Below are 27,230 nucleotides of genomic sequence, written 5' to 3'. Positions count from 1 at the left end.
TCTGACCTTTAAGGGCGGGTTTGCATGGAAATGAGTACCCATGCATTTAGGACAAAGCCTGAAGGAAGCTGCAGGAGGGTGAGAGGCTGGCACCACTTGACAATTTGGCCATCTCCTTCTTTTTGCCTTCATCTTCTTCCTGTGCTTTTGTGTCACTTCCCCAGAAGCATTTTGGCCTGTAATCCTGTCACTTGAAAGGAGCCTGTGTGATGGAATGGGTATGTCCTGACCAGGAAAATGAAAAGGGGTCACTGCAGGGAACATAAGTCACCCATCTCTTCCATTGCGGTGTTTGCATGCAAGATGAGCTTTCTGGTATACACATTACATGCGCAAAAGGCACCTCTGGGCCTGGGGCAGTCTGGACTGGTATAAAAGCCTGTCCAACAGCAGGCTCCATCATCCACTTCTCTTGCCTTCTCCTCCTTGGCGAACAAGGTGAGCTGCAAGTGCCTTCTCCTCACTCCTCTCATTCTCTTCTTCTCCCCTTGGCCTTCTGGCCTCGACCGAGTCTTTGCCTCCATGTAGCTCTTTGTGTGGTCCTTGCTCCTTGACGCTGCTCCCTCCATCACTGTTCTGCTTGCCACTGAGGGGAGAGGTGGGAGGAGGTCTAGGACTGTCTTTGCAGGGGCCCTTGGGGACCCAAGTTCCCAAGTCCCTCCCTGTCCTCATGTACGCTATCCCTGCTCCCCAGACTATACCTTCTGTCTTGGCCAGCAGGCTGTCAGGCTGCTGCTGACACGCTGTGTGTGCTTTGCCTACCCTCTCTCCCAGGTGTGCCTCCATCCCACAGCCATGTCGTGCTACGATCTGTGCCGTCCCTGTGGGCCAACCCCACTTGCCAACAGCTGCAACGAGCCCTGTGTCCGGCAGTGCCAGGACTCCCGTGTGGTGATCCAGCCCTCTCCCGTGGTGGTGACCCTGCCCGGCCCCATCCTCAGCTCCTTCCCCCAGAACACCGCTGTGGGATCCACCACCTCAGCTGCCGTTGGTAGCATCCTGAGTGAGGAGGGAGTGCCCATCTCCTCCGGGGGCTTTGGCCTCTCTGGCTTTGGTGGCCGCTACAGCGGCAGAAGGTGCCTGCCCTGCTAAAGCCCACGAGGATGTCCAGTGAGTGCATTGACCAGGAAGCCTGAAGCCAGGTGCCGGACTGAGGACGGAGCTGCTGGCCAGAGTTTCCAGAGGGGCTGAGCACCCTCGTGGCCTCCTGCAGAGCAGAGAGGGAAGCCAGGGTGCCAGCCTGCGCTGTCTGGAAACACGGCCAGCAGACATCTTCTTCTTGTGCTTTCTTCTCTTCAGCATGAGTCCTTGTTGTCTCATCCTGTCCTGTGCCATGGTTTCATCTGGAAGCACATCAAGGGTGTCCTGTTTGTTCTCCTTCTTGCCATGCGAGGGAGGAAGACGTGCTTCCCTTTGTGGTGAAGGGGGTCTGACTGCCAGCTGTCCTTTTGGCAGTCTGGACTGGATTTCTTCATCCACAAGCTGCTTTGATTGCTTCTTGAGACTCATTAAAGTTTATGCTGCACTGTGATCTGTGTCCTGTCATGTTCCTTTTCTTTTGGTATTCCCAGGAAACTGTCCACTGGGCAATCTGTGGATATATATTTTAAAATATTTATCGGAAGGTTTCGGTTAAAACATTACTTCCCTGGTTGGTTGTGTTATTACTGGCTCATACTGAATGGAAGTTCTCATGCTGTCCCCTATGCTGAGGAAATCCTACAGCACTTTACATCATAGCTAAAGGCCTGCCTTCCCTGACTGATTGCTTTTTCAGGCAAAGTCCTGAGTCTTGCTGTGTGGGAAGACCCTCAATAAACACCCTCTTTGTTAATATTCCTGAGTCACCCTGGGCTGACAGTGGGAGCATAGTGCTGTGAAGAGCTGATACCGGAGAGGGAAGGCAACAACTGCAGCAGGTGATCAGGGAACGTAGGGAACTGCAGGGAACTGGAGCTTTTGGGCGGAGTAGCATTCTGAAGACCGACTGCTGGGTAGTACTGGCCAGTGGGAAACCACATGTGTGTGTTTGCTGAGATGCATGGGGAGAGGAAATTGAGGGAAACGATTGTTGTGCTTTGTGCTGTGCTGGTGCGGCCTCACATTGAGTACTGTGTTGAGTTTTGGCTGCCACAGTATAAGAAGGTTATAAAACTATTAGAGTGCCCAAAGGAGGGCTACAAGTTGGTGAAAGGTCTCGAGGGAAAGACATATGACCAGTTTTCTCAGTCACCTGTGTTTTTCAGCCTAGAGATTAGGAGACTGAGGGGAGGCTTCCTTGCGGCCTACAGCTTCTTCACGAGGGAAATTAAAGGTAGGCCCTGTTCACTTCTCTGTGGTGACAGTGGCAGGACCTGAGGAAATGGCATGGATCTGCAACAAGGGAGGTTCAGGCTGGATGTTAGGAAAAGCTTCTTCACTCTGAGAAGGCAGTCAGCACCGGAACAGGCTCCTCCTGGGAGTGGTCATGGCACTGAGGCTGCCGGCATTCAGGAAGCATTTGGAAACCACCCTCAGAAATACATTCTGATTGCTTGGTGGTCCTGTGTGGAGATAGAAGTTGTACTTGATGATCCTTGTGGGTCCCTTCTAACTCAGGATATTCTAGGATTCTATGAAGCAGAGGTCGTGATGCATACTTTCCTCTATAGACATCCTGCTGTCATTCTCAGGCCGTGCCAGCTTGTGATGAGTTTTCGTGTTGCATGGAAAGTTTTCCAAGCATTTTGCAGTGGAGGTTATTGAATTAGCACACAGTTTGAAAGCAGAAGTTGCAGGAAGCCTTGAGGAGGAGGAAGGAGGAGTTGTGAAGCCACTACATCACTGCACTGACCTTTGGTAGTGTGAGGGGTGTAGACTTAGCATGTGTTGGAAAGGGGTGTCTCTCCTCAAACGTCCTTCTTCTGTTGACTGGGGACTTCAGGAGGCTGCCCAGCCAAAGGAGGGAAGGGCAAAGAACATGTGAATTTCTCCTGTGTGAGATTGCAGACAATCTAAAAGCCAACAGCTTATCCAAACTGACTCGCATGTTCAGACAAAACTTTTTGTGGTAGGTTGACCCTGTATTTCTTTTAGATGACCTTGAAGCTGTTCCCTTACTGCCATCGCCATATAATGGGCTTTTAGAATCAGAAAGGAAAATATGGGAAAAGGAAGCTTGTACATAGAGAAATAACAGTTTAATAAGTAAGGAAGAAAGGAAAAACTGAAGAAGAAGTGGTGTAAAGCTACTTACCTCCAGCATGCCCAGCTGGTCCCTAAACAACTACTATGGGAAATACTTGTGCCCTGGCTTCTCTCAAATTTTCTTGCTGAGTAGGATGCTACCTTTAATGGAACATCTCTGTTTATTTTGGGTCAACCATCCTTACTGTGTTCTCTGCAAGACTTATGCCCAGACCCAGCGTACTTTGCCAGGGCACAAGTGTGGGGAATTGTGTAGGAGTGAAAAGCAGAGAAAGCCTTTACATTGTGCAAGCACTTCTCAGCAACAGCTAAAATGTCTTTGTGTTACGAACATAACTTTGGCTACAAGTCTCAATAACAGAAAGATAGGAACTGAATTGAAGAAAATTAACTCAATTCCAGCAAGTAAAAGTACAGTGAAAGAGTTCGGGTGTAGGTTAAGCAATGGATGTAGTTGTCCTGTCACAGAAAAGCGTTTGTAAGACAGGTCATATTTTTGGAGGTGCTACAAAACATGCAAAATTCAATATAAAATTCCATAAAGGAAGATACCAGAGGATAAGAGACAGGCATCCCCTGGAGTGCTGCGACAGTCCTCATCAACAGCTGCATCATCTCCTTCTGCTGACGTGTATTTTTGCCTGTAAACATTTTAGCCTCTAATCCCCTGACTTGAAGAAGCACACATGGCAGAATGGCTATGACAGCAGTAAGGAAATGAAAGGGGAGCATTGCAGGGAACAAATAAATGCCAGAGATTCTTAAATTGTAATGTCTTGCATATGAGATGAGCTTGCTGGTAAAAACATTACGTGTGCAGATGTTGCCTCTGGGCCTGGGGCAGTTTGAAGACTATAAAAACCTGTCTAACAGCAGTCTCCCTCATCCACTTTTCTTGCCGTCTCCTCCTTGGTGAACAAGGTGAGCTGTAGGAGCCTTCTCCATACCCCCCTCTTGCTCTTCTCCGCTTGGCCTTCTGGCCTCCACCGAAGCTCTGGCTCCGTGGAGGTTTGGTGTGGGCCTTGCTCCTTGACTCTGCTCCCTCTGTTGCTGTTCTGCATGTCACTGATTGGGGAAGAGGTAGAAGGTCTTAGACTGTCTTTGCAAAGGCGCTTGGGCTTGTCTCTGTCATCGTGGGCCCTGTCCCTGCTCCCCAGACTATGCCTTCTGTCTTGGCCAGCAGGCTGTCAGGCTGCTGCTGACATGCTGCGTGTGCTTTCCCTACCCTCTCTCCCAGGTGCACCTCCATCCCGCAGCCATGTCGTGCTACGATCTGTGCCGTCCCTGTGGGCCAACCCCACTTGCCAACAGCTGCAACGAGCCCTGTGTCCGGCAGTGCCAGGACTCCCGTGTGGTGATCCAGCCCTCTCCCGTGGTGGTGACCCTGCCCGGCCCCATCCTCAGCTCCTTCCCCCAGAACACCGCTGTGGGATCCACCACCTCAGCTGCCGTTGGTAGCATCCTGAGTGAGGAGGGAGTGCCCATCTCCTCCGGGGGCTTTGGCCTCTCTGGCTTTGGTGGCCGCTACAGCGGCAGAAGGTGCCTGCCCTGCTAAAGCCCACGAGGACGTCCAGTGAGAGCATCGACCACGAAGCCCGAAGCCCGGTGCCGGACTGAGGACGGAGCTGCTGGCCAGAGTTTCCAGAGGGCCTGAGTACCCTCGTGGCCTCCTGCAGAGCAGAGAGGGAAGCCAGGGTGCCAGCCTGCGCTGTCTGGAAACACGGCCAGCAGACATCTTCTTCTTGTGCTTTCTTCTCTTCAGCATGAGTCCTTGTTGTCTCATCCTGTCCTGTGCCATGAGTTCATCTGGAAGCAAGTCAAGAGCATCATCTTTGTTCTTCCTCTCACCATGTGAGGGAGGAAGACATGCATCCCATTGTGGTGAAGGGGGTCTGACTGGCAGCTGTCCTTGTGGCAGCCTGGACTGGATTTCTTCGACCACGAGCTGCTTTGATTGCTTCTTGAGACTCATTAAAGTTTATGCTGCATTGTAATCTGTGTCTTCTCATGATACTTCCCTTTTGAGATTCTCAGCCACTCTCTCTAGAGGGAACTGGGATAATGTAGAATCTAAAGTTGTGGTTAGCCCCCACATCATCTGTGTGCCTACAGTCCTGTTTCTGAAGCACTGAACCAGTCCCGCAGGGCTGCACAGGTGCTGCTTGTGTGTTTGCCAGACCATTCTGCAGCATTCAAGTGAGGGATTTTGGCGAGTCCCTGTCTCACCCTTGCCTACGAGAGCAAGGAGAGGAAGAAACCCTCCTGGATGAAGCTGTTGTGCCTTCCTGACCTTCTGCCCCAAAATGCAAGAGAGCCAACATCAGGGAGGGAAGCAACATGGCTTGGGAGTGGCTGTTTGGTCCAACTACACTGCGCTCTGGTGATTGCTCCTGCCACAGGGGAAACAAGGCAAAACAAGCTCCATAGCCCTTCTTCCCTTATGCTCTAGTTCTCCACAGGAGATGCTTTTGTCTGTGTCACCCACTCCTGCTTGAGGCAGAGTGAGGGGCACCTCTCATGCTATCCCCTGTGCTGGGGAAATCCTATCATGCCTTACACCATAGCTAAAGGCCTGCATTCTCTGACCAACCACTGGTATGAGGCAAAGCCCTCAGCCTTGCTGTGCAGGAAGACTCTCAGGAAACATGCTCCTTGTCAACATTCCTGGGCCACCTTGAGCTGACAGCAGGAGCAAAGTGCCGTGAAAAGCTGATACCAGGGAGGGAAGGCAACAACTGCAGCAGGCGATCAGGGAGCGCAGGGTGCTGCAAGGCATTGCAGCTTTTGGGCAGCCCCTGAGGTGCGAGACATGTTTTTCCTTGGAAAATTAATTGAAGCTTCCTTCCTTTCTTCTTTTGGGGTAGATGCAGCTGGTGTCCTATGTCCCAAGTGCACAGGAGATTTCCTCCTCATGCATACGAGTTGTCTGAGTGCGGCAGAGGCCCAATGGCCCTCATCAGGCTCACCTGGAGCCTCCCACCACACCCTCTTCCCATTGACCCTGGTGCTATAGTCAAGTTTTGTCCTGAGCCTTTGGCCCCCCCTTCAGATCTGGGTCATCAGTGTGGGTTGCCTGCTCTGTTGCAGATTTGCTTATGCCTGCCCCTGGGTGGCCTTGGTAGGGCTAAAGTTGCCCAGTGGTTTCCCAGCTTTCCCTTGGGTCTGTCTGTGTTACTTTTCTGGGCCTGGTCAGCAGTCTTTGGGCCTCGTGTTGACCCTGGTTGCTGTCACTGGACCTGACCCTGAAGTGTGGACTGTCTTGTCATCAGTCCTGTGTCACCACCATGAACCTGACCACTGAGCTAGACGCCTGGCTGAATCTGCCTTCCATCTCCTCATCTTCCTTGGTCAGGTGCTGTACAACGAGGGCCATTGCTGGTATAGCTGATGCTCTGTTGGCTGTGTGGCCTTGCTTGGCTCCTGGCTCCCATTGTGTAGGCAGCAGGTGGCTCGTACTGAGCCGTGACAGCACTCTTTGGGATAGATGTTTACTGTCATCATCAGGGTAGTACTGTGCACCTTCAAAGCTTTCCTCATCTTCCTAAATGAGGAATTTGGTCGGGCCTCTGTGATTTGACAGTTGCCTTTGTCTGCTGTCGTCCCAGCCTCATCGGGAAGGCATTTTGTCCAGCCCTTGGGAAGATGGCCTGGCTGAGGGGCCTGAGCTGTGTATGCCTAGTATTCCTTGCTGGGCAGTCGTGCCCCCAAGAAACACGCTGCTGGTATGACTTGGTGTCACTCCTTGGCACACGTCCCCAGGGAGGTGCTGATACCTGCTGCTGCCCAGGCTGTCCTCAACGGCACTCTCAGACCTCCCTTGTTTCTGGGCAGTGTTCTGTGTTGCACAGAAATACGGTCACATGTTTGCTGGTGTGTGCTGTGCCATTGGTATGTGGGGTCAAAGCAGAATCTGAGGCGTGGAGATGGGGAAGGAGGAAAGCAGCTGTATTTGTTGTCCGGTATGGGGCTTTGTCTGCAGGAGACATCTCGGTTTAACAGGAGTGGGCAGCAGGAGCGAGTAGTAGAGTGAGAGTCATGTCCGTGTTTCTGAAAGAGGCCTGCTGTGGTGACAGGGGACCTCTAGTTGCTGGGGACAGAGGGGAGAGGAAAACCAGTCAGGCTTTTGTCACCTGAGAGCAAGGCTTGATCCCACAGAAGGGCTGAAGCTTGATGGCAGAGCAGCCATACTTGGAAATCTGGTGCCTAAGGCAGCCTGAGCAGGTTGATAGGTAAAGCAAAGGCTGTACCTGCTCTTTGCTGATGAGCCTGGCTGGCAGTCTGACCTTTAAGGGCAGGTTTGCATGGAAATGAGTACCCATGCATTTAGGACAAAGCCTGAAGGAAGCTGCAGGAGGGTGAGAGGCTGGCACCACTTGACAATTTGGCCATCTCCTTCTTTTTGCCTTCATCTTCTTCCTGTGCTTTTGTGTCACTTCCCCAGAAGCATTTTGGCCTGTAATCCTGTCACTTGAAAGGAGCCTGTGTGATGGAATGGGTATGTCCTGACCAGGAAAATGAAAAGGGGTCACTGCAGGGAACATAAGTCACCCATCTCTTCCATTGCGGTGTTTTGCATGCAAGATGAGCTTTCTGGTATACACATTACATGCGCAAAAGGCACCTCTGGGCCTGGGGCAGTCTGGACTGGTATAAAAGCCTGTCCAACAGCAGGCTCCATCATCCACTTCTCTTGCCTTCTCCTCCTTGGCGAACAAGGTGAGCTGCAAGTGCCTTCTCCTCACTCCTCTCATTCTCTTCTTCTCCCCTTGGCCTTCTGGCCTCGACCGAGTCTTTGCCTCCATGTAGCTCTTTGTGTGGTCCTTGCTCCTTGACGCTGCTCCCTCCATCACTGTTCTGCTTGCCACTGAGGGGAGAGGTGGGAGGAGGTCTAGGACGGTCTTTGCAGGGGCCCTTGGGGACCCAAGTTCCCAAGTCCCTCCCTGTCCTCATGTACGCTATCCCTGCTCCCCAGACTATACCTTCTGTCTTGGCCAGCAGGCTGTCAGGCTGCTGCTGACACGCTGTGTGTGCTTTGCCTACCCTCTCTCCCAGGTGTGCCTCCATCCCACAGCCATGTCGTGCTACGATCTGTGCCGTCCCTGTGGGCCAACCCCACTTGCCAACAGCTGCAACGAGCCCTGTGTCCGGCAGTGCCAGGACTCCCGTGTGGTGATCCAGCCCTCTCCCGTGGTGGTGACCCTGCCCGGCCCCATCCTCAGCTCCTTCCCCCAGAACACCGCTGTGGGATCCACCACCTCAGCTGCCGTTGGTAGCATCCTGAGTGAGGAGGGAGTGCCCATCTCCTCCGGGGGCTTTGGCCTCTCTGGCTTTGGTGGCCGCTACAGCGGCAGAAGGTGCCTGCCCTGCTAAAGCCCACGAGGATGTCCAGTGATCACATCGACCACGAAGCCCGAAGCCCGGTGCCGGACTGAGGACGGAGCTGCTGGCCAGAGTTTCCAGAGGGGCTGAGCACCCTGGAAACACAGACAGCTTCTTCTCCAGTTTTCTTGTCTGCATTCTGTGCCCTTGTTGTCTGCTGCTGTCCTGTGCCATGGATTCATCTGGAAGCAAGTCAAGAGTTTCCTGTTTTTTCTTCGTTCCATCTTCCGAAGGAGGAAGACCTGCATGCTTTTCCGGGTGAAGTGGGATCTGACTGCCAGCTGTCTTTTTGGCAGCCTTGTCTGGATCCTTTTTTCCATGTGCTGCTTTGATTCATTCTTCAGACTCATTAAAGTTTTTGCTTCAAAGTAATCTGAGTCTCTTTATGTTCCTTTTTCTATTGGGATGTTCAGTGAATCTCTCCATTGAGAAATGTGATGTCTTGGATTGGAATAGCATGAGAGGATATGGTCCTAATGTGTATCTCCTTCGTTCCTGTGGGAGATGAATACCCTTTAAGAATTTGGTCTTTATAAGAGTGTAAGGAGGTGCAGGAAAGTCATATTGGCAAAGTCTGAAGTCTTAGAAGTGTGTCCGGGAACTCCCTCTCATTGAAATATCACCAACAAGGAAGGATTTCCAACACTTCCTATTCTGCTGTGTAAGGCATGAAGTTATGAATGGGCGACGCATGATTAAAAAAGAAAAGCCACGCACCTTTCTCCCAAGACCATATTTAATATGAGGGAGAGTCCAAAACCCAAGTCTAGAGGTGTCCTCCTTAGAAAGGTGATGCATAAGTGGATCTGAGTGACCATAATGTTTATGGGTTACACTAACGTTGTTGATGACACCAAGACGAGTGGTACAGTTGATATCCCTGTTGGGAATGGATTTTAGCAGAAGTCACCCTGCCAGATGTGAGAACTGGGGCCATGTGAACTTCATGGAGTTCAGCAAGGGCACGTGCAAGTTCCTGCATCTGATTTGAGGAGATCCCCCATGTCAGTACAGGCTGGCTGTGGGCATGTATTTGTGGTGCTTTGGTACGTGGTTTAGTGGTAGCCTTGGCAGTGCTAGGCTAAGAGTTGCACTTGATGATCTTAGAGGTCTTTTCCAACCTAAATGACTCTATGATTCTGTGAATTGACTGAGATTGGCCCTGCAGTGTAGGAGTCAGCAATATGTGCTTGTAGCCCAGAAACCCAATTACATCTTGGGCTGCATGAAAAGAAGTGTGTCCAGCAGGAAAAAGGGAGGTAATTGTCTCCATCTGCTGTGCTCTACTTCACCCAGAGTACCATATCCATCTCTGGGTTCCCTGGTACAAGAAAGACATGGACCTGTTAGAGCAGGTCTAGCAGAGGCCTTGAAAATGACCTGGGGCCTGGAGTACCTCTGCTCTAAAGGCAGGCTGAGAGAGTTGGGCTTGTTGAGCCTGGAGAGGAGAAGGCTCCAGGGAAACCTTTTTGCAGCCTTTAAATATCTGAAGTTGTCTTGTAAGAAAGATGGATAAAGACTTTTTACCAGGCACAGCAGTGACAGAACAAGGGAAAACAGTTTTAAATGGAAAGACGGTAAGTTGAGAGGGGATCTAACAAAGAAAGTTTTCACAGTGAAGGTTGTTACACACTGGAAGAGGTTGTGCAGAGAAGTTGAGGATGCCTCAGCACTGAGAATGTTCAAAGTAAGGTTGAATGGAATATGAGTAACCAGATCTGGCAGATGTCCCTGCCCAAGGCAGAAGGTTGAACTAGATGATCTTTAAAGGTCCCTTCCAAACTAAGCCATTCCCTAACTTAAGATTTTATTATAGCATTAGGGGGAACAATTGATGATGCTGGCCCTCCCATGTGGAAGTCCAGGCGAAGCTTCAGGGTTAGGAGGAAACCTACCCCAAACATCAGGACAAGTGTTGAAGCAAGGCCCCAAAGGGCAAGAGGCTGGCATTTCCAGACGAGGTTGCACACTCCTCATCACTGGCTGCATCATCTGCTTGTGCTGACGTGTCACGTCTCCTGGAAAAAAATATTTTGGCCTCTAATCCTGTGACTTGAAAGAAAACTCCATAGTGGAATGGGCATGTCTTAAGCAAGGAAATGAAAAGGGAGCGTTGCAGGGAATAGAAACAAGACACCCATTCCTTTAATTGTAGTGTTTTACATACAAATGGGCTTGCTATAACACATACTGCATACGTGGTGTGCCACTGGGCCTGAGGCTGTCCGAGCCAGTATAAAAACCCATCCAACAGCATGCTCCATCATCCACTTCTCTTGCCTTCTCCTCCTTGGCGAACAAGGTGAGCTGCAAGTGCCTTCTCCTCACTCCCCTCATTCTCTTCTTCTCCCCTTGGCCTTCTGGCCTCGACCGAGTCTTTGCCTCCATGTAGCTTTGGTGTGTGTCTTGCTCCTTGATGCTGCTCTCTCCATCACTGTTCTGCTTGCCACTGAGGGGAGAGGTGGGAGGAGGTCTTGGACTGTCTTTGCAGGGGCCCTTGGATACCCAAGTTCCCAAGTCCCTCTCTGTCCTCATACACCATTTCCCTGCTCCTCTGACTATGCCTTCTGTCTTGGCCAGCAGGCTGTCAGGCTGCTGCTGACACGCTGTGTGTGCTTTGCCTACCCTCTCTCCCAGGTGCGCCTCCATCCCACAGCCATGTCGTGCTACGATCTGTGCCGTCCCTGTGGGCCAACCCCACTTGCCAACAGCTGCAACGAGCCCTGTGTCCGGCAGTGCCAGGACTCCCGTGTGGTGATCCAGCCCTCTCCCGTGGTGGTGACCCTGCCCGGCCCCATCCTCAGCTCCTTCCCCCAGAACACCGCTGTGGGATCCACCACCTCAGCTGCCGTTGGCAGCATCCTGAGTTCTGAAGGAGTGCCCATCTCCTCCGGGGGCTTTGGCCTCTCTGGCTTTGGTGGCCGCTACAGTGGCAGAAGGTGCCTGCCCTGTTAAAGCCCATGAGGACGTCCAGTGAGCACAAAGACCACGAAGCCCGAAGCCCTGTGCTGGACTGAGGACGGAGCTGCTGGCCAGAGTTTCCAGATGGGCTGAGCACCCTCGTGGCCTCCTGCAGAGCAGAGAGGGAAGCCAGGGTGCCAGCCTGCACTGTCTGGAAACACGGCCAGCAGACAGCTTCTTCTTCTTGCGCTTTCTTCTCTTCATCCTGAGTCCTTGTTGTCTCCTGCTGTCCTGTGCCATGAGTTCATCTGGAAGCAAGTCAAGAATGTCCTGTTTCTTCTTCCTGCCATCTTCTCAGGGAGGAAGATGTGCATGCTTTTGTGGTGAAGTAGGGTCTTGCATGACAGCTGTCCTTGTGTCAGACTTGGCCGGATCCCTTCCATTGTGAATTGTTGTGATTCCTTCTTCAGACTCATTAAAGTTTTTGCTTCAAAGTAATCTGAGTCTCCTTATGTTCCTTTTCTATTGGGATATTCAGTGAATCTGTCCAGTGAGAAATGTGATGTCTTGGATTGGAAAAGCATGAGAGAATATGGTCCTAATGTGAATCTGCTTCGTTCCTGTAGGAGATGAGTACCCTTAAAGAATTTGGTCTTTATAAGAGTCTAAGAGAGGTGGGCAAATTTGTATTGACAAAGTCTTAGAATCATAGAATTAAAGAACTGGGTTTGAAAGGGACCTAAATATATCTCTGGGTCCAACCCCCATTGTGAAAGCAGGTTTCTTAGAGCAGTTTGCCCAAGTAGGTACCCAGACCGGTCTTTAGTGTCTTCAAAGAAGGAGAGTCCAAAACCTTCCTGTGCAGCCTGTTCCAGTGCTCTGTCACTGTCACTGTGAAGAAGTTCTTTTGAATGTTGGTGCGGAACTTCCTGTGATCCATTTTGTGTACATTGCCCCTTTTCCTTTCCCCACAAACCCCTGAAAAGAGGTTGTCCACATCCCTCTGTCTCCTACACTTAAGGTATTTATAAACATGAATAAGATCCCCTCTCAGTCTTCTTTTCTCAAGGCTCAACAGACCCAGGTCTGTCAGCCTTTCCTCATAGGTGAGATGTTCCTTGCCCCCTTTGTGGCCCTACACTGGACTCTTTCCAGGAGATTCCTGTATTTTTTATTCCAGGAACCCAGAACTGGATACAGTACTCCAGGTGAGGCCTGACCAGGGCTGACCAGAGCTGAGTAGATCCAAGGAGGATCACCTCCCTTGACCGGCTGGTCACCTTCCTTTTAATGCACACTAGGATCCCTTTGGCCTTCTTGCCTACAAGGGCACACTGTTGGCTCATGGCCAACTTGTCGTCCACCGGGACCCCCAGGTCCTTTTCCACAGAGCTTCTCTCCAGCAGGTCATCCTCCAGCGTGTACTGATACATACGGTTGTTCCTTCCCAGGGGCAGGACTCTACACTTACTCTCGTTAAACCTCATTTGGTTTCTCCCTGCCCAGCTCTCCAGCCTGTCCAGATCTTGCTGAATGGCAGCACAGCCTTCTGAAATGTCAGCCACTATGCCTAGCTTTGCATCATTGGTGTACTTGCTGAGGGTAGACACTATTTCCTCACCAAGGTCGTCATTGAAGATGATGAAGAAGACCAGACGCAGCACTGACCCCTGGGGAACACTGCTACTCACAGGTCTCCAGCTGGACTGTGCAATGCCGATAACCACCCTCTGAGCTAGGACAGACAGCCAGTTCTCAACCCACTTTATTGTCCAATAATCTATCCCACACGTTCTCAGCTCTGCTAGCAGGATGCCATGGGAGAGGGTTATGGGTGACACTAACGTTGTTGATGACACCAAGACGAGTGGTACAGTTGATATCCCTGTTGGGAATGGATTTTAGCAGAAGTCACCCTGCCAGATGTGAGAACTGGGGCCATGTGAACTTCATGGAGTTCAGCAAGGGCACGTGCAAGTTCCTGCATCTGATTTGAGGAGATCCCCCATGTCAGTACAGGCTGGCTGTGGGCATGTATTTGTGGTGCTTTGGTATGTGGTTTAGTGGTAGCCTTGGCAGTGCTAGGCTAAGAGTTGCACTTGATGATCTTAGAGGTCTTTTCCAACCTAAATGACTCTATGATTCTGTGAATTGACTGAGATTGGCCCTGCAGTGTAGGAGTCAGCAATATGTGCTTGTAGCCCAGAAACCCAATTACATCTTGGGCTGCATGAAAAGAAGTGTGTCCAGCAGGAAAAAGGGAGGTAATTGTCTCCATCTGCTGTGCTCTACTTCACCCAGAGTACCATATCCATCTCTGGGTTCCCTGGTACAAGAAAGACATGGACCTGTTAGAGCAGGTCTAGCAGAGGCCTTGAAAATGACCTGGGGCCTGGAGTACCTCTGCTCTAAAGGCAGGCTGAGAGAGTTGGGCTTGTTGAGCCTGGAGAGGAGAAGGCTCCAGGGAAACCTTTTTGCAGCCTTTAAATATCTGAAGTTGTCTTGTAAGAAAGATGGATAAAGACTTTTTACCAGGCACAGCAGTGACAGAACAAGGGAAAACAGTTTTAAATGGAAAGACGGTAAGTTGAGAGGGGATCTAACAAAGAAAGTTTTCACAGTGAAGGTTGTTACACACTGGAAGAGGTTGTGCAGAGAAGTTGAGGATGCCTCAGCACTGAGAATGTTCAAAGTAAGGTTGAATGGAATATGAGTAACCAGATCTGGCAGATGTCCCTGCCCAAGGCAGAAGGTTGAACTAGATGATCTTTAAAGGTCCCTTCCAAACTAAGCCATTCCCTAACTTAAGATTTTATTATAGCATTAGGGGGAACAATTGATGATGCTGGCCCTCCCATGTGGAAGTCCAGGCGAAGCTTCAGGGTTAGGAGGAAACCTACCCCAAACATCAGGACAAGTGTTGAAGCAAGGCCCCAAAGGGCAAGAGGCTGGCATTTCCAGACGAGGTTGCACACTCCTCATCACTGGCTGCATCATCTGCTTGTGCTGACGTGTCACGTCTCCTGGAAAAAAATATTTTGGCCTCTAATCCTGTGACTTGAAAGAAAACTCCATAGTGGAATGGGCATGTCTTAAGCAAGGAAATGAAAAGGGAGCGTTGCAGGGAATAGAAACAAGACACCCATTCCTTTAATTGTAGTGTTTTACATACAAATGGGCTTGCTATAACACATACTGCATACGTGGTGTGCCACTGGGCCTGAGGCTGTCCGAGCCAGTATAAAAACCCATCCAACAGCATGCTCCATCATCCACTTCTCTTGCCTTCTCCTCCTTGGCGAACAAGGTGAGCTGCAAGTGCCTTCTCCTCACTCCCCTCATTCTCTTCTTCTCCCCTTGGCCTTCTGGCCTCGACCGAGTCTTTGCCTCCATGTAGCTTTGGTGTGTGTCTTGCTCCTTGATGCTGCTCTCTCCATCACTGTTCTGCTTGCCACTGAGGGGAGAGGTGGGAGGAGGTCTTGGACTGTCTTTGCAGGGGCCCTTGGATACCCAAGTTCCCAAGTCCCTCTCTGTCCTCATACACCATTTCCCTGCTCCTCTGACTATGCCTTCTGTCTTGGCCAGCAGGCTGTCAGGCTGCTGCTGACACGCTGTGTGTGCTTTGCCTACCCTCTCTCCCAGGTGCACCTCCATCCCACAGCCATGTCGTGCTACGATCTGTGCCGTCCCTGTGGGCCAACCCCACTTGCCAACAGCTGCAACGAGCCCTGTGTCCGGCAGTGCCAGGACTCCCGTGTGGTGATCCAGCCCTCTCCCGTGGTGGTGACCCTGCCCGGCCCCATCCTCAGCTCCTTCCCCCAGAACACTGCTGTGGGATCCACCACCTCAGCTGCCGTTGGTAGCATCCTGAGTGAGGAGGGAGTGCCCATCTCCTCCGGGGGCTTTGGCCTCTCTGGCTTTGGTGGCCGCTACTGCGGCAGGAGGTGCCTGCCCTGCTAAAGCTCATGAGGATGTCTAGTGAGCACAAAGACCACGAAGCCTGAAGCCAGGTGCCGGACTGAGGACGGAGCTGCTGGCCAGAGTTTCCAGATGGGCTGAGCACCCTTGTGGCCTCCTGCAGAGCAGAGAGGGAAGCCAGGGTGCCAGCCTGTGCTGTCTGGAAACACGGCCAGCAGACAGCTTCTTCTTCTTGTGCTTTCTTCTCTTCATCCTGAGTCCTTGTTGTCTCCTGCTGTCCTGTGCCATGAGTTCATCTGGAAGCAAGTGAAGAGTATCATCTTTGTTCTTTCTCTCACCATGTAAGGGAGGGAGATGTTCATTCTGTTCTGGTAAAGTGGGGTCTGACTGACAGCTGTTTGTGTGTCAGCTTGGACCTGATCCCTTCCTCCAAGTGCTGTTTCGATTCTTTGTTCAGATTCATTAAATTTTATGCTGCAATGTAGTCTGAGCCTCCTTATTTTCCTTTTTTATTGGGATGTCCAATGAAGCTGTCCAGGGAGAAATGTGATGTCTTAGGGTGGAGACGCGTGGGCAGATATGGTCCTAATATGATCTCCTCCATGCAAGTTGGATTTGACTAGTCTTGAGACATATATCCATTTGTGGAGAAGTGAAGTGGTGTGTGTTGTAAAACATAACGAGGTATGCTTGTGCAGGCCAGTGAACAACTGGATGATGCTCTGATGGTGGATTACCACTCTAAAGATATTGTTTTGCTCATGCTTCCTCCAAGCACAACTGTGAAAGCCTCAAAGATGAGAGAGTCACAAAGAAGTCAAAGGGACAAGGAGCATCTAGGACAGCAGTGTAAATTGAGATCTAAGCCCTGCTTTGATCTTGTGCTGTGGATGTGTATACTGTTTAGGGGAGTGAGAGGGAAACATGGAGGATGTTTTTTGTCTCTAGGGAGAAAATCAGAGTATGTGATATGTCCGGAAAACCTTGCATAGGGCAGGAATGCAACAGAACAAGTATGATCTCCCCTGGTAGAAATGTCCTGTGGTGAAAAGTGTTACATCTTTCAGGGTATTACATGTGCATCACTGTGTCCTGAAGCCAAGTGGGTCTGGGGAAGCCCTGCAGGACCCCTCCAAAAATCCCATTCTGATGCTGTGCAGGCTAGGCTGTGCCTGGGTTGGTCCCAAGCCAATGATTGCTTTGTCCCTCCACCCTGGCCTCAAGCTGGGGAGACCGAGGTTGTGGCACACCAACAGCTCTGTTCTCAGTCCCCCCTTCCCATACTCTTGTCCTCCACAGGCAGTGCTGTGCTCCTGCCACTCTGATCCTGCCTCAGGCAGAGTTAGGGGCACGTCTGGTGCCTTTGCTCGTCTGGCTGCCCTTGTGAGGACTCCCGGAGCATGCGTGCTGCTGAGCAGGGTGGGTGGGGCGTCCTGGGGAAATCCTACCAAATATGTGCTTGTGCCTGCTGTGCTGTCAGTCTGGACAGCCAGAGCGCAAAGACACAGGCAGGCAGAGTGATGTGTACCGATTACTTAGCATGCGCTTTTGTTATTGAGGCTCTCCAGTAGAAAGTCTTGGGACAGCAGCAGCCTTCATTCCCAATTTTTGGAATTAAGATGTATAAAGCAGGAAGGTATGAAGGAAAGAAGTATGATTACAAGAGAAGAGCCAGGCACATTTCTCCCAAAAGCAATAGTTAATTTGATGGGGAGTCAAAAAACAAGACTAGAGGAGCCCTGCCTAGAAAAGTAATGTTTAACTCAAGATGAGGGCATATTATAAAGGGGAGCAATTGTTGTGGCCAGACTTTGAACGTAGAAGTCCATCCTGGTGCTTCAGGGATGGGAGGAGAGCAGCCTCAATCATCAAGATAAATACTAACACAATGCCCCAGAGACTAAGAGGCTGGCATCCCCTGGAGTGCTAGGACACTCTTCATCACTGGCAGTACCATTCTTGTGCTGACGTGTCCTTTTTCAGACATTTTGGCCTCTAATCTTGTCACTTGAAAGGAGCCTGCCTGATTGAATAAGCATGCCCTAAACAGGGACATAAAAAGGAAGTATTGCAGGTAAAATAAACAAGACAATTTCTGTAATTGTGATGTTTTGCATGGAAGATGAGCTTATGGTAAACACATTACAATTGCAAAGGATGCTTTGTACCTGGAGCATTCTTGTCCCGGTATAAAAACACATCCAACAGCAGGCTCCATCATACACTTCTCTTACCTTCTCTTCCTTGGTGAACAAGGTGAGCTGCAAGTACCTTCTCTGCACTTCCCTTATTCTCTTCTTCTCCCCTTTGCCTTCTGGCCACGACTGAGTCTTTGCCTCTGTGTAGTTTCAGTATGGGCTTTGTCCCTTGAGGCTGCTCACTATTCCGCTTGTCACTGCGGTGGTAGCTTGGAGAAGGTCTTGGGCTATTTTTGCAGAGGCCCTTGAGCCCCTCCCTGTCCTCATGTACCCTATCCCTGCTCCCCAGACTATGCCTTCTGTCTTGGCCAGCATGCTGTCAGGCTGCTGCTGACACGCTGCGTGTGCTTTCCCTACCCTCTCTCCCAGGTGCACCTCCATCCCGCAGCCATGTCGTGCTACGATCTGTGCCGTCCCTGTGGGCCAACCCCACTTGCCAACAGCTGCAACGAGCCCTGTGTCCGGCAGTGCCAGGACTCCCGTGTGGTGATCCAGCCCTCTCCCGTGGTGGTGACCCTGCCCGGCCCCATCCTCAGCTCCTTCCCCCAGAACACCGCTGTGGGATCCACCACCTCAGCTGCCGTTGGTAGCATCCTGAGTGAGGAGGGAGTGCCCATCTCCTCCGGGGGCTTTGGCCTCTCTGGCTTTGGTGGCCGCTACTGCGGCAGGAGGTGCCTGCCCTGCTAAAGCCCACGAGGACGTCCAGTGAGAGCATCGACCACGAAGCCCGAAGCCAGGTGCTGGACTGAGGACGGAGCTGCTGGCCAGAGTTTCCAGAGGGGCTGAGCACCCTCGTGGCCTCCTGCAGAGCAGAGAGGGAAGCCAGGGTGCCAACCTGCACTGTCTGGAAACACGGCCAGCAGACATCTTCTTCTAGTGCTTTCTTCTCTTCAGCATGAGTCCTTGTTGTCTCATCCTGTCCTGTGCCATGAGTTCATCTGGAAGCAAGTCAAGAGCATCATCTTTGTTCTTCCTCTCACCATGTGAGGGAGGAAGACGTGCTTCCCTTTGTGGTGAAGGGGGTCTGACTGGCAGCTGTCCTTGTGGCAGCCTGGACTGGATTTCTTCGACCACGAGCTGCTTTGATTGCTTCTTGAGACTCATTAAAGTTTATGCTGCATTGTAATCTGTGTCTTCTCATGATACTTCCCTTTTGAGATTCTCAGCCACTCTCTCTAGAGGGAACTGGGATAATGTAGAATCTAAAGTTGTGGTTAGCCCCCACATCATCTGTGTGCCTACAGTCCTGTTTCTGAAGCACTGAACCAGTCCCGCAGGGCTGCACAGGTGCTGCTTGTGTGTTTGCCAGACCATTCTGCAGCATTCAAGTGAGGGATTTTGGCGAGTCCCTGTCTCACCCTTGCCTACGAGAGCAAGGAGAGGAAGAAACCCTCCTGGATGAAGCTGTTGTGCCTTCCTGACCTTCTGCCCCAAAATGCAAGAGAGCCAACATCAGGGAGGGAAGCAACATGGCTTGGGAGTGGCTGTTTGGTCCAACTACACTGCGCTCTGGTGATTGCTCCTGCCACAGGGGAAACAAGGCAAAACAAGCTCCATAGCCCTTCTTCCCTTATGCTCTAGTTCTCCACAGGAGATGCTTTTGTCTGTGTCACCCACTCCTGCTTGAGGCAGAGTGAGGGGCACCTCTCATGCTATCCCCTGTGCTGGGGAAATCCTATCATGCCTTACACCATAGCTAAAGGCCTGCATTCTCTGACCAACCACTGGTATGAGGCAAAGCCCTCAGCCTTGCTGTGCAGGAAGACTCTCAGGAAACATGCTCCTTGTCAACATTCCTGGGCCACCTTGAGCTGACAGCAGGAGCAAAGTGCCGTGAAAAGCTGATACCAGGGAGGGAAGGCAACAACTGCAGCAGGCGATCAGGGAGCGCAGGGTGCTGCAAGGCATTGCAGCTTTTGGGCAGCCCCTGAGGTGCGAGACATGTTTTTCCTTGGAAAATTAATTGAAGCTTCCTTCCTTTCTTCTTTTGGGGTAGATGCAGCTGGTGTCCTATGTCCCAAGTGCACAGGAGATTTCCTCCTCATGCATACGAGTTGTCTGAGTGCGGCAGAGGCCCAATGGCCCTCATCAGGCTCACCTGGAGCCTCCCACCACACCCTCTTCCCATTGACCCTGGTGCTATAGTCAAGTTTTGTCCTGAGCCTTTGGCCCCCCCTTCAGATCTGGGTCATCAGTGTGGGTTGCCTGCTCTGTTGCAGATTTGCTTATGCCTGCCCCTGGGTGGCCTTGGTAGGGCTAAAGTTGCCCAGTGGTTTCCCAGCTTTCCCTTGGGTCTGTCTGTGTTACTTTTCTGGGCCTGGTCAGCAGTCTTTGGGCCTCGTGTTGACCCTGGTTGCTGTCACTGGACCTGACCCTGAAGTGTGGACTGTCTTGTCATCAGTCCTGTGTCACCACCATGAACCTGATCACTGAGCTAGACGCCTGGCTGAATCTGCCTTCCATCTCCTCATCTTCCTTGGTCAGGTGCTGTACAACGAGGGCCATTGCTGGTATAGCTGATGCCCTGTTGGCTGTGTGGCCTTGCTTGGCTCCTGGCTCCCATTGTGTAGGCAGCAGGTGGCTCGTACTGAGCCGTGACAGCACTCTTTGGGATAGATGTTTACTGTCATCATCAGGGTAGTACTGTGCACCTTCAAAGCTTTCCTCATCTTCCTAAATGAGGAATTTGATCGGGCCTAAGTGATTTGACAGTTGCCTTTGTCTGCTGTCGTCCCAGCCTCATCGGGAAGGCATTTTGTCCAGCCCTTGGGAAGACGGCCTGGCTGAGGGGCCTGAGCTGTGTATGCCTAGTATTCCTTGCTGGGCAGTCATGCCCCCAAGAAACACGCTGCTGGTATGACTTGGTGTCACTCCTTGGCACACGTCCCCAGGGAGGTGCTGATACCTGCTGCTGCCCAGGCTGCCCTCAACGGCATTCTCAGACCTCCCTTGTTTCTGGGCAGGGTTCTGTGTTGCACAGAAATACGGTCACATGTTTGCTGGTGTGTGCTGTGCCATTGGTATGTGGGGTCAAAGCAGAATCTGAGGCGTGGAGATGGGGAAGGAGGAAAGCAGCTGTATTTGTTGTCCGGTATGGGGCTTTGTCTGCAGGAGACATCCCGGTTTAACAGGAGTGGGCAGCAGGAGCGAGTAGTAGAGTGAGAGTCATGTCCGTGTTTCTGAAAGAGGCCTGCTGTGGTGACAGGGGACCTCTAGTTGCTGGGGACAGAGGGGAGAGGAAAACCAGTCAGGCTTTTGTCACCTGAGAGCAAGGCTTGATCCCACAGAAGGGCTGAAGCTTGATGGCAGAGCAGCCATACTTGGAAATCTGGTGCCTAAGGCAGCCTGAGCAGGTTGATAGGTAAAGCAAAGGCTGTACCTGCTCTTTGCTGATGAGCCTGGCTGGCAGTCTGACCTTTAAGGGCGGGTTTGCATGGAAATGAGTACCCATGCATTTAGGACAAAGCCTGAAGGAAGCTGCAGGAGGGTGAGAGGCTGGCACCACTTGACAATTTGGCCATCTCCTTCTTTTTGCCTTCATCTTCTTCCTGTGCTTTTGTGTCACTTCCCCAGAAGCATTTTGGCCTGTAATCCTGTCACTTGAAAGGAGCCTGTGTGATGGAATGGGTATGTCCTGACCAGGAAAATGAAAAGGGGTCACTGCAGGGAACATAAGACACCCATTTTGTTTAATTGTGGTGTTTTGCATACTTGAAGGTCCTGTTGGTAAACACATTAGAAGTGCAAATGGTGCCTCTGGGCCTGGGGCAGTTTGGACTGGTATAAAAGCCTGTCCAACAGCAGGCTCCATCATCCACTTCTCTTGCCTTCTCCTCCTTGGCGAACAAGGTGAGCTGCAAGTGCCTTCTCCTCACTCCTCTCATTCTCTTCTTCTCCCCTTGGCCTTCTGGCCTCGACCGAGTCTTTGCCTCCATGTAGCTCTTTGTGTGGTCCTTGCTCCTTGACGCTGCTCCCTCCATCACTGTTCTGCTTGCCACTGAGGGGAGAGGTGGGAGGAGGTCTAGGACTGTCTTTGCAGGGGCCTTGGAGACCCAAGTTCCCAAGTCCCTCTCTGTCCTCATATACCATTTCCCTGCTCCTCAGACTATGTCTTCCATTGTCCAGGAAACTGTCAGGCTGCTGCTGACATGTGGTGTGTGTTTTCTCTACCGTCTCTCCCAGGTGCGCCTCCATCCCACAGCCATGTCGTGCTACGATCTGTGCCGTCCCTGTGGGCCAACCCCACTTGCCAACAGCTGCAACGAGCCCTGTGTCCGGCAGTGCCAGGACTCCCGTGTGGTGATCCAGCCCTCTCCCGTGGTGGTGACCCTGCCCGGCCCCATCCTCAGCTCCTTCCCCCAGAACACTGCTGTGGGATCTTCAGCATCTGCTGCCGTTGGTAGCATCCTGAGTGAGGAGGGAGTGCCCATCTCCTCCGGGGGCTTTGGCCTCTCTGGCTTTGGTGGCCGCTACAGTGGCAGGAGGTGCCTGCCCTGCTAAAGCCCACGAGGATGTCCAGTGATCACATCGACCACGAAGCCCGAAGCCAGGTGCCAGACTGAGGACGGAGCTGCTGGCCAGAGTTTCCAGATGGGCTGAGCACCCTCGTGGCCTCCTGCAGAGCAGAGAGGGAAGCCAGGGTGCCAACCTGTGCTGTCTGGAAACATGGCAAATACCTTAATCTTTAAATAACTTCTTCTGATTGCTTCTGTTGCATTTTTACTTTGCTTTATGTAATCCTCTCTTTATGAATGAGTTGAGGGTACTTAATGTCTGAGTAAGAAAAGCAGTGTCTTGTCTGTGTTCCAGTGTTAACGGCTTAAATGGCTTCCTTCCTTTACATAAATATTTACTTTGCTTTTGCATTGTGGAGTGTTTGCCTATCTCATTAAACTGAGTCTGCATCTTAATTTGAATTTCATTGTGTTTTGTTCTCTTCTTCCACCCTTTTGGGTGGAGTAAATCATTATATGGTAAAATCTATGCATTTATTAAACCATACCTTCACAGCTGAATTCGAGAATTTAATAGTCAGCAAAAATCAACACTAAGTTTTTTTCACCATTTACTCCATTCTCGAAGCATTCAACTGGTTTTCTTGCTAGCTTTTTCAATTTTTTCCACATCCATGTGGAATGTTACTTTTGCAACCTTTCACAGTGATAACTTTCTCATCTTGTCTCATAGTTTTCTTTGAAACTCTGAAAATTGCAAAGTGTAGAGTAGGTTCTCAGAATTTTGTCTGGGTTTTTGTTTGTTTGTTTTTATTGACATGAATGCTACTAAACTCTGAAGATCTAACTATGATAGGCTTTGAGGCAAACTTGTGATCTTGTCTCACAGTTTCAAGACTGAAATGATTGTTCACAACTCCTAAGAATAAGAAGACTCTGTATGATTTAGTCATTAATAAATTTTTGTGGTCCACTTCCATGTTCTCTCTTTCAAGCCTTAAACAAAGTAGATCTTATTCCTTAGCTAATCTGTGCAAGAACTCTAATCCACACAGAAAAAATTATGTGGGTGAAGAACTAGTTAAATGGTGTGTTTGTCTTAACAGATTTTAATCATGCTTTCAGCTGACTTTTCTCAAAGAATGTTGAAACCCTGTGCTTTGTGTGCTATTGAGTTTTATCAAAAAATATTAACAAATCCTTGTTTTGTCTAGATACAAAACCATCTAGATATGCATCTGAGCTCTTAATTGTGTCATTAAGACAATTAAGACATTAAGACAACCTCGTTAGCTCCAGTGGCAAAGCAGTGTGGGGTCCAGTATGACACAGAACAGGAAAGCAGTAAGAAAGAGTAGCATCCAATTTCTTATGACTCTAAAGCTTGTGCTGAGCTTTCTCTTTAGGAGCACAATAAGTTCTATTTGAAAATGGAAGTGCTGAAATAAAAGCAGTGAAGGAACCAGGTTGAAGTCACCAGACATTCAGGTTCAAAGCTGGAACTAGCCCAATATCCAATCACTGGTGGTAAAAAAGGCAGATGTATTCTTTTCAAATGTCCTTTTCCTTTCCTTTCCTTTCCTTTCCTTTCCTTTCCTTTCCTTTCCTTTCCTTTCCTTTCCTTTCCTTTCCTTTCCTTTCCTTTCCTTTCCTTTCCTTTCCTTTCCTTTCCTTTCCTTTCCTTTCCTTTCCTTTCCTTTCCTTTCCTTTCCTTTCCTTTCCTTTCCTTTCCTTTCCTTTCCTTTCCTTTCCTTTCCTTTCCTTTCCTTTCCTTTCCTTTCCTTTCCTTTCCTTTCCTTTCCTTTCCTTTCCTTTCCTTTCCTTTCCTTTCTTTCCAAAATTGCAAAATTAAGAAAAGAATATTTAATTTAGAGATAAGATGGCTTATGGCCTTTTTTAGACTGTGGCTTGAGGCAGCAAAGTATAAGAGATGAAAAGTCAACAGGTGTTAGACTGAATAGAGCTTCTGCTGAAAAAAATCAATTCCATGAGTGTATTTAAAAAAAAAAAAATAACAAATGTATACATGAATATATGGTATCCTATCAAAAGAACTGGTGTGATTGAGGTAATTAGTTTTTCACCCAGGTCTGTGGGGAATCACTGATAACACTGATATACATCAAAAACTTTCTTTCTGTTTGGTGGAAGGTAGGTGTCTTTCTATGATGCAAATAGACATATACCATAAAGAGTATAGAAATGTGTTTCAGAAGAAGGAACTGCCTAGCTTAGTGGCCTGTCTTTGACAACAGCATATGCTGAAAAGTGTGTTTTGTGGTTCTTCTTCTGAATGAAATAAATGATATAGATTGGAGATCTAGCCTCTTCTATAAGTGTTTCAGTCTTTGCCTTGAAATACTTGTTGATTTAAAAAAAAAGAAAGAATCTCCTAGAACTAACCATCTTCAGATAATATGGCAACAAGGAATGTTTGTGCAGAGTGTTGAAGCCTTTAGTAAATGTGGCATTAGAAACATCCTGAAGAATGTGAATGTCTGTTTAAAACCAATGTCTCCTTTATATGTTGAGATTGGAGAAATGGATACAATAACTATGATTATGACTTTTTACGAATTTCTCAGACTATTTGAGACTACTGAAGCATCTTTTTTTTTTTTTTTTTTTTTTTTTTTTTTCATGACTTGGTTCTCACATTTATTTATTTATTTATTTTAGTTTTCTAGTCTAGGTTCCTTCTGGCGCTGCATGAGAGGCGTACTCTGTCCATTTAAAATTCTTTCATCTTCACAATTTATGCGTTCAATTAATTTCTGGTACTTCTATACTTACTCCATTAATGTCAGTATGAAATGAGTAAAAGCCCAGTCTAATAAATCATTCTTTTCAGATCCTTAGCAATTTGTTACCTTACAGGTGTCTTGGAAGTACAATCTAAGATTGCATTCAAGACATTTATTAAAGCTCTTTGTGTGCAATTCCCTGCCTGACCTAGTTAAGAACAATTGTCATTTAACTTGTTCGTCATTCTTAAAATTTCCAAGAAAGGCTCCAAGCCTCCTGGGTAAGTTCTTTGAGCCAACCAGTGCAGTCTGAAGTCAGGCCACCATCAGAAGACAGTTCACAAGTCTTCTTGAAAACATTGCTGTGATCTTTCATGAGTTTGTTTTTAAAGTGAGTTATTATATCAAATAGAAGCTGTTGTGTTAAAAGAAGGAAGAAGAACAGAAGTGCTGAAAATAGTATTTATGAATGTTGTTACATGTTTTACAGGAAAATTCATTCTCCAAGTTGCCAATAAGAACCTGCTGCTATAGATAACTTAAAGAACTTTAAAAAATGTAGGTGCCACATATACATTTATGGATTGATATTGTTTAGGTCTGGAAAGGCAGGGAAAGGTGGGTCACTTTAAATTATATTACTGAAATATGAAGAGCAGTTTAAAATTGCTAAAACATTGAATTGTTCTTTAAATAATAGTTCAGAGCTGGTTTTCATAGAGTCCATTAAAATATAGATGGATCCCTTTTGTGAAGCTGGGTGGAAAAAGATGATCCAGGCTGACAGATTTTGAAGACATCCCATTAGGTGGATTATAAAGGTGATCAAATCCCATTATGTATCATGAGCAGTTTGATAATTCCATGAATATGCACACTGTTAATGAAAATTGTGAAGAAAAATGAACATAGTAAAATCTTGCATATGTATTCCACTTGTGCAATGCATCTACACCAGTCTGGAGTACCATCAATGCTATACTGAAGTCTGTAGCAAGGGGAATAACTATGATGGCAAATGGCTAATTCTTGTGTTTCCTTCTCCCCCCCACCCCCTCCCCCCCCACCCCCCAATAACTTCACTGTTAAAGTTATGTGAGGATAAGAGGATAATATCTCAAAATTGTTTAAAATTCATATGTCTTCAAGATGACTTGTGAAATGCTCTTCATATTTGTTGTCTGAGAAGATACAGAGGGGAGTTACAGGTAACTGAGAAATCAAGTAAAGAACCAGTCTGCAAATGTCCCCAGGTGATAGCTGCACCTCAAACTATGACACCAAAGTGTGTGATACTATCTGAATTAGATGAGACCATTCCTAACCTTTGTGTCTTGTCCATGGTGAAGAAGCAAAATCCTGTACAGATTTGAATCTGTACTGAAAAATGTGAATTACCCTAATTCACACCAGAAACACTATCTGCTGCTGTATTTCATCATACTGTTTCATATAACAGTATTTTTGTCTGAATGTCACAATGGGGTCTGGTTCTTTCTCATTGGATTTGGTGGGATTTTTTTTCATGTGTGCATATGGTTGTGGGTTTTTTGCAGGGCCTTGAGAAAACACAAAAGTTCAGTCTAGATTGTTCTTAAGCTTGATTGAAGTCAGAGCTTTGCAACCATTGGTAGAGCACAGAATTTGTTGAGGACTTACATTCATATTCTTAATAAAAGAAAAAAAAATGGATGATAACTTATGTATTCCATAAATTTTCTTTAATCTTTATCCTAATGACTGAAGTGTGTTGAATGTACAACACATACATTCTGTTGTGACTGAAAGGTGGCACTGGAATAAATTTGTCCCATAATACCATAAGATGAGAGAAACTTGTATGGCAGAATATTCATGTCAGAAGATAAGGAAATGAAAACAATAATAAACAGTAAGGAAAAGGCATTTAATCGGTTGGAAGCATTTTGCATTCAGGGCATACTTGTTGGTAAATAATTTCATGTACAAAGGATGTCTGCAGTCCCCAGGCCATCCAAGACTCAGTATAAAAGCTAGCTCTACTCAAGGTGCTTCCTACCACTACTTGCCATTTTCTCTTTCGTGAACAAGGTTAGTTGAAATCTACTTCTCTTTCTATTTTCTGAATTCTTCCTTTCCTAACAATTTGATTACTGTACTTCTTCCTCCATAGTATTCTGCTGGCTGCTGGTTTGGGGGAAGTGGGTGAGTGGGGGGCAGTGCGGGGTGTTTTTTCTGTTAAAATAGTATTTTTTCAATGTTTGAGTTGCAGGGATTTCTAGAGGCCAGGCTTGGCTATATAGATCTTTGAAATTCTCATATATATTTATTCAAATGTATGCTTTCAGGTATGCTAAGTGACTTGGAAAATCCCAATTCTAATAATATTAGAGATTAACAAACTGAATGGTTAGAATACAGAGATCTATATGCCCAGGAGAAAAAGTGCATTTTATATATTTAAGGGTCTG

The 27,230-nt window shown here is 48.7% G+C and overlaps 4 protein-coding genes and 2 pseudogenes across 4 annotated transcripts; all 6 read left to right on the top strand.

Moving 5' to 3' along the window:
* The first annotated feature begins 313 nt into the window (after positions 1 to 313).
* Positions 314 to 1,531, top strand: LOC119713835 (feather beta keratin-like; annotated as a pseudogene).
* A 2,426-nt stretch (positions 1,532 to 3,957) lies between these two features.
* Positions 3,958 to 5,180, top strand: LOC119713826 (feather beta keratin-like; annotated as a pseudogene).
* A 2,505-nt stretch (positions 5,181 to 7,685) lies between these two features.
* Positions 7,686 to 8,937, top strand: LOC139999554 (feather beta keratin-like). The gene is made up of 2 exons (XM_072028105.1): positions 7,686 to 7,913; positions 8,239 to 8,937. The coding sequence occupies exons 1-2, from the start codon at positions 7,701 to 7,703 to the stop codon at positions 8,554 to 8,556; spliced, it is 531 nt and encodes a 176-aa protein (XP_071884206.1). The 5' UTR covers positions 7,686 to 7,700; the 3' UTR covers positions 8,557 to 8,937.
* A 2,286-nt stretch (positions 8,938 to 11,223) lies between these two features.
* On the top strand, positions 11,224 to 13,133 carry LOC139999477 (feather beta keratin-like). Its single transcript, XM_072027855.1, has 2 exons — positions 11,224 to 11,504; positions 13,073 to 13,133. The coding sequence occupies exons 1-2, from the start codon at positions 11,224 to 11,226 to the stop codon at positions 13,131 to 13,133; spliced, it is 342 nt and encodes a 113-aa protein (XP_071883956.1).
* A 1,996-nt stretch (positions 13,134 to 15,129) lies between these two features.
* On the top strand, positions 15,130 to 15,426 carry LOC139999476 (feather beta keratin). Its single transcript, XM_072027854.1, has one exon. The coding sequence runs from the start codon at positions 15,130 to 15,132 to the stop codon at positions 15,424 to 15,426; it is 297 nt and encodes a 98-aa protein (XP_071883955.1).
* A 2,546-nt stretch (positions 15,427 to 17,972) lies between these two features.
* LOC119713831 (uncharacterized) lies at positions 17,973 to 22,492 on the top strand. The gene is made up of 4 exons (XM_072027853.1): positions 17,973 to 18,246; positions 20,546 to 20,602; positions 21,237 to 21,442; positions 21,765 to 22,492. Exons 1-4 carry the CDS (start codon positions 17,973 to 17,975, stop codon positions 22,080 to 22,082), a joined length of 855 nt encoding a protein of 284 aa, XP_071883954.1. The 3' UTR covers positions 22,083 to 22,492.
* Positions 22,493 to 27,230: the final 4,738 nt, after the last annotated feature.

This window comes from Anas platyrhynchos, chromosome 26, assembly GCF_047663525.1.
Source record: "Anas platyrhynchos isolate ZD024472 breed Pekin duck chromosome 26, IASCAAS_PekinDuck_T2T, whole genome shotgun sequence".
In the NCBI taxonomy this organism is placed as follows: domain Eukaryota; kingdom Metazoa; phylum Chordata; class Aves; order Anseriformes; family Anatidae; genus Anas; species Anas platyrhynchos.
This window is presented reverse-complemented; position numbering and strand designations above follow the sequence as displayed.